The sequence below is a fragment of the Hippoglossus hippoglossus genome, chromosome 24 (genome assembly GCF_009819705.1).
Source record: "Hippoglossus hippoglossus isolate fHipHip1 chromosome 24, fHipHip1.pri, whole genome shotgun sequence".
In the NCBI taxonomy this organism is placed as follows: domain Eukaryota; kingdom Metazoa; phylum Chordata; class Actinopteri; order Pleuronectiformes; family Pleuronectidae; genus Hippoglossus; species Hippoglossus hippoglossus.
Genome location: NC_047174.1, coordinates 1 through 10000, shown reverse-complemented (window position 1 = coordinate 10000; position 10000 = coordinate 1). Strand labels below are relative to the sequence as shown.

At 46.1% G+C, this 10000-nt stretch overlaps 1 protein-coding gene across 2 annotated transcripts in view; it reads left to right on the top strand.

Moving 5' to 3' along the window:
* LOC117758170 (kinase D-interacting substrate of 220 kDa B) overlaps positions 1–9905 on the top strand; it is a 14495-nt gene extending 4590 nt beyond the window's left edge. Inside the window, exons 8-25 of one of the 2 annotated variants that reach the window (XM_034579597.1) lie at positions 20–217; positions 391–489; positions 740–838; positions 1096–1194; positions 2849–3026; positions 3139–3303; positions 3379–3558; positions 3648–3813; positions 4012–4163; positions 4238–4527; positions 4701–4841; positions 5200–5437; positions 5803–5891; positions 6594–6738; positions 6845–7007; positions 7095–7273; positions 7359–7598; positions 9767–9905. In XM_034579597.1, the coding sequence (XP_034435488.1) occupies positions 20–217; positions 391–489; positions 740–838; positions 1096–1194; positions 2849–3026; positions 3139–3303; positions 3379–3558; positions 3648–3813; positions 4012–4163; positions 4238–4527; positions 4701–4841; positions 5200–5437; positions 5803–5891; positions 6594–6738; positions 6845–7007; positions 7095–7200 (2508 nt within the window). In that variant the 3' untranslated portion in view covers positions 7201–7273; positions 7359–7598; positions 9767–9905. Of the gene's footprint in view, positions 1–19; positions 218–390; positions 490–739; positions 839–1095; positions 1195–2848; positions 3027–3138; positions 3304–3378; positions 3559–3647; positions 3814–4011; positions 4164–4237; positions 4528–4700; positions 4842–5199; positions 5438–5802; positions 5892–6593; positions 6739–6844; positions 7008–7094; positions 7274–7358; positions 7599–7861; positions 7984–9766 lie in introns of those variants that run through there. The other variant, XM_034579598.1, reaches the window with a different exon arrangement.
* The last annotated feature ends 95 nt before the right edge of the window (positions 9906–10000 follow it).

Below are 10000 nucleotides of genomic sequence, written 5' to 3'. Positions count from 1 at the left end.
TCTTTTTTCTTCTGGTCAGAACTCGATGACGGCTCTGATTGTGGCGGTGAAAGGCGGGTACACAGAGGTGGTGAAGGAGCTGTTGAAGAGGAACCCCAATGTCAACATGACTGACAAAGACGGAAACACTGCACTGATGATTGCCGCCAAGGAGGGTTACACCGAGATCGTCCAGGACCTGCTTGATGCCGGGACATACGTCAACATCCCAGACCGGGTGAGACAGACACACCACCATATGTACATATATATCAAAAGGAAGGGTTTAACTATAGAACTATATATACGTGTGTGTGTGTGTGTGTGTGTGTGTGTGTGTGTGTGTGTGTGTGTGTGTGTGTGTGTGTGTGTGTGTGTGTGTGTGTGTGTGTGTGTGTGTGTGTGTTACAGAGTGGTGACACAGTGCTGATTGGAGCAGTGAGGGGGGGTCATGTGGAGATCGTCAGAGCTCTTCTTCATAAATACGCCGACATCGACATCAGAGGACAGGTGAGAACAAGGAACATGAATAAATATATTACCACTGTTACCTGCCATCGTCATCCCTCGACCTTACCTTAACCCTAGTCTTCGACGTCACCATGGACCTTACCCTCATCCTAACCCTCACAATGGTCCTCTCCCTCACCCTTGACCTCCCCCTAGACCTCACCCCTGACCTCACCATTGACCTCCCTTTGTCCTCGCACTGGTAGGTGTTAGATCAGAGAATCAGGTTATGTGTCTCTGTTGTTTCCAGGAGAGTAAAACTGCTCTGTACTGGGCTGTGGAGAAAGGAAACGCCACTATGGTGCGAGACATCCTGCAGTGTAACCCAGACACCGAGACCTGTACCAAGGTAAGACCCGCCTCACCCCCACTCACCCGCCTCACCCCGACTCACCTACTGGTCGAGCCTCAGTGTTACGAGTGTGAAGTTGTCAGCTGCTGTTGTCGACATCACGCAGACATGACATGGTGACTTTGTGACTTTGTAACTTTATGACGTTGTCACTGACATGGTGACTTTATGATGTGGTGGTGCAGTGACTTGGACGGAGTGACTGTGGTGACGTGGTAATTTTGTGACTTGGGCTTTGCTGCTTCCCGTATCAGGACGGAGAAACGCCGCTCATCAAAGCAACGAAGATGAGGAACATCGACATTGTGGAGCTTCTGCTCGATAAAGGAGCCAAAGTGTCGGCTGTAGACAAGGTGAGAACACGAAGACCGGTGAAATGCAGATTCAGAGGCCGCGATCAAAATGTCATTGATCAATATCAGACGAGCAGAATTTTATTTCTACAAAAATTCACTGATTATTGACATAAAGCAGAAAATCATCTTTATTAAGAACCTGAAACAATTTAGCTTCAACATTTTTTTTACAAAAATTTATTGATCATCAAAAAAATTGAAAAATTATTTTCTTTCAAACAAATAAGTAATATCGAAATAAATGCTATTTTAAATAGTTCCAGTTACAATGTGACGGTTATACACTTATATATACAATATATACAATTCAGTAACAAACTGAAACCACAGGCTGATCCAACTTGAGTGAATTTCATTAAGTCATCATGTGACTCAGTGGGTGTGGCCTCCTCCTGCCTGCATGTTCTCCTGACAACGTCTGGACATGAAGCTCCTGAGGAGTCGCAGGATGGAGTCCTGGGGGTTCTCCTCCCAGACCTGGATCATCAGCTCCTGGACAGTCGGCTGTTGGCTGACATGAAGGTCTGTGTGACCCTCCAAGGATCTGCCTCCTCAGACCATCACTGACCCACCACCAAACTGGTCATAGATGATGTTACAGCAGAATCATGTTCACCACGACATCTCCAGACTCTTTCACACCTGTCACATGTGTGAACCTGCTCTAATCTGTGAGGAGAACAAGGCTCCAGTGGTGTCCCTGCTGGTCCTGGTGTTCTCTGGTGAATGGAGCTGTGAGCTCAGGTCCCACTAGAGGACTTCGGCCCTCATGCCTCCTCATGGAGTCTGTTTCTCACAGTTTGGTCAGAAACACACCAGTAGCCTGATGGAGGTAATTTTGTAGAGCAGTGCTCCTCCTGTTCCTCCTCACACAAAGGATCAGATAACAGCTGCTGGGTTGATGCTCTTCTACTGTCCAACTCTCCTGGTGTAACGTCTCCTGGTGTCAAGACACAAACCTTCTTGTGACCCCAGGTATGGATGTGTCCTCCTGGAGGAGCTGGACTACCTGTGCAGCCTGATGGAGCTGCAGGTAGCTCCTCATGCTACCAGCAGTGAGGAGGAGCAGGACCCAGAAGTAGAAGGAGTCAGGAAGGATCAGCAGAGAGCAGCTGTCTGTGGACACCACATTAAAAACATTCCCTGTTTGGGGCTCGTCTTGCTTCTGCCTCCATTGAACCTGTTGTTACTTTGATTTGCACCAAAGCAGAGAAACTGATTCACAACCACTGGTTCTTCTAATGGACACTTTGATCTCTGGAGTTTAACTTTATACTGTGAACATTAAGGTTCACTTACTCTTTTAGAGCAGTTGTTGATAAATTGATCTATTGATTATCAAGGGGTTAACCTCTAACCCTAACCCTTCAAATATATTGAACCCTTTTAACATTTTAACATTAAATATATTCATAATTCTTTCATTTATATTAAATTTAAATATTCTTTTATCATTTATATTAAATTTAAATATTCTTTTATCATTTATCTGAAATATATTTATCATTTGAAATATGATTAAATTATGGTTGATATTAAGCATAGATATAATTTTATTGTTGGTAATACTATTTAAAAAAGTGAACGACACAACTTCTGTTAAGTCATCACACATTCAGCTCTTTTCGTCCTTGTCGTCATGTGATCCCAGAAAGGAGACACACCCCTTCACATCGCTATCCGTGGTCGGAGTCGCCGCCTGGCCGAGCTCCTCCTCAGAAACCCTAAAGATGGCCGTCTGTTGTACCGACCCAACAAGGCGGGAGAGACGCCGTACAACATCGACTGCAGCCACCAGAAGAGCATCCTCACGCAGATTTTTGGAGCGCGTACGTTCACTGAATATCATGTAGTAATGTCATCATGTGTGCATCTGAACACTGTATTACCGGTTACCATTACAACACATAATGTGACAGAACACACCTGCTCCTCCTGCAGGTCACCTGTCCCCCACCGACTCGGACGGAGACATGCTGGGTTATGATCTGTACAGCTCGGCTCTGGCTGACATCTTGAGTGAACCCACCATGCAGCCGCCCATCTGCGTGGGTCTGTACGCTCAGTGGGGCAGCGGCAAGAGTTTTCTGCTCAAGAAGCTGGAAGGTGATCATGTGACCACACAACACAAGAACACACCAACACACACCATGTGCTAACCTTCCTCCTTCTCCTGCTCAGATGAAATGAAGACGTTTGCTGGACAGCAGATTGAGCCCTTGTTTCAGTTTTCCTGGCTCATCGTGTTTCTGTCTCTCCTGCTCTGCGGTTCCGTCGCCATCGTCCTCGGCTTCACCGTTGACCCTAAACTGGCCATGGCGGTTTCCCTCAGCCTGCTTGCTCTGCTTTACCTTTTCTTTGGTAAGATTTGGCTCGTTGTGACAGAGTTAGGGGTTAGGTCGATTCCTCTCTGTTCCTGTGGTGTGCAATTAAAGTGTGTCGTCTCGTAGTGGTGGTGTATTTCGGCGGGCGACGGGAGGGCGAGAGCTGGAACTGGGCGTGGCTGCTCAGCACTCTTCTGGCCCGTCACATCGGGTATCTGGAGCTGCTGCTAAAGCTGATGTTCGTCAACCCACCGGAGCTTCCGGAACAAAGCACCAGAGCTCTGCCTGTCAGGTGAGCACCCCGCAACCCTCCAGAGTCTGTCACTCACAGTAGAGTCTAGTCTGTCTTATATTATCAAATTAATTAAATCAATTTAATGAATTCGTTGTTGCAGTCCTCCTCTTTATCATCTTTTCTTTTCGCTGAGTCATGGTTGTGCTGAACATCAAAACTACAATGGCCTCTGACCTCTGTCGGACCTGTCGTCAGGTTTCTGTTCACAGACTACAACCGTCTGTCCAGCGTTGGAGGAGAAACCTCGATGGCTGAGATGATCGCCACGCTGTCTGACGCCTGCGAACGAGAGTTTGGCTTCCTTGCTACACGTCTGTTCAGAGTGTTCAGGACTGAGGAGACGCAAAGTAAACACACACACACACACACACACACACACACACACAAACACACACTGTAATTATTTTGTTCGCCATCTCAGGTAAGATGAAGTGGAAGAAGACATGCTGTGTTCCGTCCTTCGTCCTCTTCGCCGTGGTTCTGGCCTGTTTGGTGACCGGCATGGCACTGCTGGCCATCTTTAAGGTGGATGGAGAGAACCAGACGGTGAATGCCATGCTGATTGCCATCGGCAGCGTGGTGGGTCTGGCTCTGCTGCTGAACTGCAAAACGTGGTGGCAAGTGGCCGACTCGGTGCTGAACTCTCAGAGAAAGAGGCTCCACAGAGCCGCCAACAGGATGCACAAACTAAAGAGCGAGGGCTTCATGAAGGTGAGCCATGTGTCTCCGACAGGACGTCTGAGGAAGACGTCAGTCTCGTGGTTTTAGTTTGACGACGTCTGTTTACAGGTTCCCTCTAAAGCTTCACATTTCCTGACTGTGAGGCCTTTATTGCGAAATATGTCAATCGATAGAGTAACATGACCTTGGGTGTCGTCTTGCAGGTCCTGAAGAATGAGGTGGAGCTAATGGCGAGGATGGCGAAGACCATCGATGGCTTCACGCAGCATCAGACCAGGCTGGCGGTCGTCATCGACGGACTAGACTCCTGCGAACAGGACAAAGTTCTGCAGATGCTCGACACAGTGAGGACGCCACACCAGCAAACACCAATATATATTGCCATGATCATTTTATGTAACATATTTTGAAATTAAGATTTTAGAATCAATCAACAAAGAGCTAGTCACAAGTTCAGCTCAAAGAACCTGAACTGGAGAATCAGATGTTATTGAGAATGACAACTTCAATTACATTAATGAGTTATAGCCGCCGCTGCTACAGAGCAACAGTCACATGTTTATCAAAGTTTTTTAATATTGAGATAGAGAGAAATTCAGACGTCAGGCGCTTTCATTTGAAAGGACAGGCGGCGGGCTGTGTGTGATGGGAGGCTAACCCTAACCCAGATGCTGTGGTCACATCTGCGTATTCCTCCTGCAGGTTCGGGTCTTATTCTCCAAAGGTCCGTTCATCTCCATCTTCGCCAGCGACCCGCACATCATCATCAAAGCCATCAACCAGAACCTGAACAGCGTCCTGCGAGACTCAAACATCAACGGACATGACTACATGAGAAACATTGTCCACCTACCTGTCTTCCTCAACAGCAGGGGGCTCTCCAGTGCCAGGAAGATGTGTGCCGCTGCTCCTGCCAACGGAGACACCGCGAACCCCGACGGTAACCACAGCGATACCAGCAGGATGCACTGTACTCCCTAAAACAAAAGCACCAAACATTGAAATTTATATTTTTATTCAGAGCAGGAAGATAAAACTGTCGACCTGGAGAAGAAAGAGCCTTTAATAAAAGAGTAAAAAAGGAAATTATTTAATTAATAAAATTAAAAGTTTGGATTATGCTAGTGGTTGGTTACGAGTTGGTTGTACAGATCTATAATAATATTATTGATAAAAACAATAGTAATAATAATAATGGAGTCCATAGAAACTCGCCATTCAGTTTGATTTTTATTAGATTGTTAGGGTAGTTGGTTTATCTCCAACTTCTCTCTCTGTCTCTCTGTCTCTGTCTCTCTCTCACAGGTTGGCAGGACGAGTTTGACAGGAAACTGTCTCAGAACAGTTTGGGAGAATTAACCAAGTTCGGCAGCAAGACGACGCTTGCCCGCAGGGTGAGAGAGTGTGTGTGTGTATGTTGGTGTGATATTGTGTGTGTGTGTGTGTGTGTGTGTGTATGGGTTATTGTGTGTTTGTGTGGGTTCAGATTCAGACAACTTTATTGATTCCATGGAGGGCAATTCATTTGTAGCTTACCCCGTTCACGATCACACAAACAACATCCAATATGATAGGTGTCAAAAAGCACAGGTCAATAAACAAAGAGAGAAGATTAGGGAGGTAAAATAAATAGCAACAAAAGATAATATTAGATAGTAAATAAACATTTGTTATGTGTTATGTGAAAAGCACAGTCATAAAAGATGTCATTTAAAATGGCTACTGTCTGAGTTTCGTCGGCCTGAAGGCATCACCGTGAACTCATGAGACGAAACATGATCAGGTTGGCTGATAATATTCTTTGTCTCTTTGCTTGAGTCCAGTGATCTTGGAGTGATGACAATGATATACAGGCTGTTCTTATCTTTAATTAATCCATTGAACCAACAGATTAAAGAAAAGTTAAATGTGTCTGTGTGTGTGTGTGTCTTCGCTCTATTAAAACATCAGAAAAATCAGTTGCATGTTTTGCTTGAGGGACACGTGAGTCGAGGCGCCAGAGATTGAACCTCTGACCTCCTGTTCAGTGGACGATCCACAATCTGAGTAACATTTGATTGTCATGTGTGATCATGTGACCTGGGCTCTGTGTTCAGGACACGTACCGGCGACGTCAGGTGCAGCGCTCTGTGACTCGTCAGATGTCGTTCGACCTAACGAAGCTGATGGTGACGGAGGATTGGTTCAGTGACATCAGCCCGCAGACCATGAGGAGGCTGCTCAACATCGTCTCTGTCACAGGTTCATGACCACGCTCCTTGCTACACCAACTTCTACTTCCTGTTTACATCAGTCATGTCATTCTACAGATGTTTTGACAGATGATGTGTGGTGTGTGTGTGAGCAGGTCGTTTGCTTCGAGCCAATCAGATCAGCTTCAACTGGGACCGCCTGGCATCGTGGATCAACCTGACGGAGCAGTGGCCCTATAGGACTTCCTGGCTCATCCTGTACTTGGAGGAGACGGACGGCGTCCCTGACCAGGCCACACTCAAGACCGTCTATGAGAGGTCGGCAGGAGAACTGAGTTCAGCTAAAGGTCAAAGGTCATCATCTGTGTGACATGACAACATTGTGACGTGTCCTCTCTCTCGTAGAGTATCCAAGAACATCCCGACCACAAAAGACGTGGAGCCGCTCCTGGAAATCGACGGAGACGTTCGCAGCTTCGAGGTCTTTCTGTCATCACGGACCCTGTCCTGACGACAAGAGACCATACGCACATTTCTGCCATGCACCGTCAATTTGGACCCGAAACTACGAGAGATCATCGCAGGTAACATTACGATGCCAGTACTTACCACTATTTGGAAAACATCTGTCCTGAGAACTAATTCAGATGTTTTCTCTGTCTGATACAGAGTGTCCGTGCGGCTCGTGAGCAGATGAATATGGGCGGGGTCCTTACTCCCCCCTCCCCTGCAAGAGGCTCAGCCCCGCCCCACCTCAGTCTTACAGTCAGGTGTCGTCAGCATGCTCACCCTCCGCTTCCTTTAATGGACCTTTTAACCAGCCACCAGGGGGCATCATTTCCCCCGCAGCCTCACAGCAGCTACTACTACAGCGGCATGGCGGGACCACAGCACCCCTTCTACAACAGGGTTAGTACAGGCTGCACCCTCTTATGTCACGTCATGATGTCACTCATGTGGACAGGTGCAGGTAGGGGTCATGCTGTGATGTCATCACCTGCTCACCTGGTTCACCTCACTCATCGTTGATTTATCTCACTCTGAGGCAGCTGCAGTACCAGCTGCAGCCACAGTGTGACAGCAGTGATTCACCTTTTGATTGGATTGGTTCTTTTTATTTTTGTTGTCCAATCATCTCCATAAACATTATTTTGATTTTCTACCCTTCCCAGCCATATTTCCCCATCACCTTTACCAGCTGCCACACCCGCTTGTGGCATCCTCCTTTTCATCACACCTTTATCCACGCCCGCCACCTAAAGCGTCGTCAAGCAGGGACGCCACCGCTGCACCTGTAAGTACACAACCACATCTGAGAGCAGTGATTGGTCGATTTTCTTTCATGAAGAAGAAACAAACGTCTTCATTATGACCACTCCTGCTCATCTGGGATTGGTCGACTGTTCTCCTGACGTTTTCTTTACATCCACTGTTTCATTCCTTACAACTCTCTCTCCGTCTCTCTCTCACCCTCAATTCAATTCAAGCAAGCAACCCATTCAGCAAGCTTTATTTGAAGAAAAGTTACATTTATCATATTACCAAAGCATCAATCAAGAACATTTATAAGAAGAAATAATAATAAGACAACATTAGAAGAAGAGAAATGAAAAGAAAAACACAGATGAAGTGAATGTAGAGGCGGATTGTGAGGAGACAAACTATATCTACAGCTGTCGGGTCTTGTTATGTTTCTTCTCTCTTCGGTTGTGACATCACTGACATTATTTAACTTGCTTCTATGACACTGACACTTGATATTCCTCAAGTAGATGTTGCATTCTGGACAGTTTATCAACATCTGGGACTTTGTCTTAATTTTTCTGAAGAACTTTGTTCTGATGTCCTCATATGTGCTGCATTGCTGCCGGAAATGCTGCTCTCTCTCTACGTGTCTATGTGGACAGAGAGGACACAGCCTAGCCATAGAGAACAGACAGGACTGTCTGTCTGTCTCTACCTGCTTGTGTGGACAGAGACTGGACACTGTGTCTGTACAGCTTGTTACACTGTGGAACAGGTTCTCCTGGATGTAGGAGAACAGATCAGACATGAGAATATCACATACATCTCTCGATGAATAAGGCCGTGGTGGCCTTTGTTCGAGAAGAGCGCCTGGTTTCACCTGCTGGTTGAGAAAGGGCTGGTGCTGGATGATCAACTAATTGTTGTCTTACCTTTGTTTGTGCCAATCTATGGGTATTACCGTGTCCAGGTGTTCCCCAGTTTATCCCCAATGAGCTGCTTGATAAGGAGTAGTGTCTGTTTGGAAAGTTTGCTGGTGGTTTACAGAGCAGTTCGACTGCAGCATGTCCAGTCCCTGCAGGCAGGCCTAACACTTACCCTGCAGGCAGGGCGTTCTTGTATTTAAATAATACATCGCAAACTTTATAGGTGTCATTCAAAGTAAAATATTGAAGCGGTTTCTACACGGTGTAACCTGCCCGAATAGAGAGCAAGCAGCATGCGTTTCAGGCTAACCGCAACCTGAAGCTCACATGGACAGCGGTACCACACAGCAGGCAGCTGAAGATACTGTAACCGGTGATCCTGGTACAATGAGAGAGGAAGCAAACAAGCAGAACAGTCAGAACGTTAATAATGATGATGGGGATGAGGTGCAGGCTAGATATAGAAAAAGTGGACAGACAGAAACTGTGAGAAACAGTCAGGCAGCTGCAACAAGTGAATCACACAGTGAAAAAGCTGAAAATGAAGACGAGAAAATGTGGGTTTTCTATTAGGGTCGTCTATTTGGGATGTTGTATTCTCTGGCCATTGAGCCTCTTTCAAATCTGCTCAGGCAGTTTCTCAATCTGACCATTAAATCTGATCATTAAAGAACCTTATCAATAAATCAGATTCAGTTTAAATGAACAAGATGCAACTGTTTTTTTTGTATAAAAGGTGTTTGAACACAGAGGATGAACCCTGACCTATTTTTACAGGACCAACTAATATAACTCATGTTTCCTTTTTTCGCTTGCGTCACTAATGACGGCGTCTCTTCAAATGACTTTTTTAAACATTTAAAATTTTTAACCCAAGTTTTACTTTTTTTATTTTTACTTGTTCAGGGTTCGGCCTCCATCGTGTCAGGCCCTACTGCCATTCTCCTCAGCTCCATGACGACGGAGGCAGTTTGTGAGCGTGTGCGGCAGATCGAAGGCATCGACCAGAGCATGATGGGACAGTATGCCACCACGATCAGGAAGGTCAGTGACACAACAGCGTTATCGTGTTCTGAGCATGTGAAGCCTAACACGTTTACAAAGATGAAATTATTGATTTTATTTTTCTTTCATCATTTT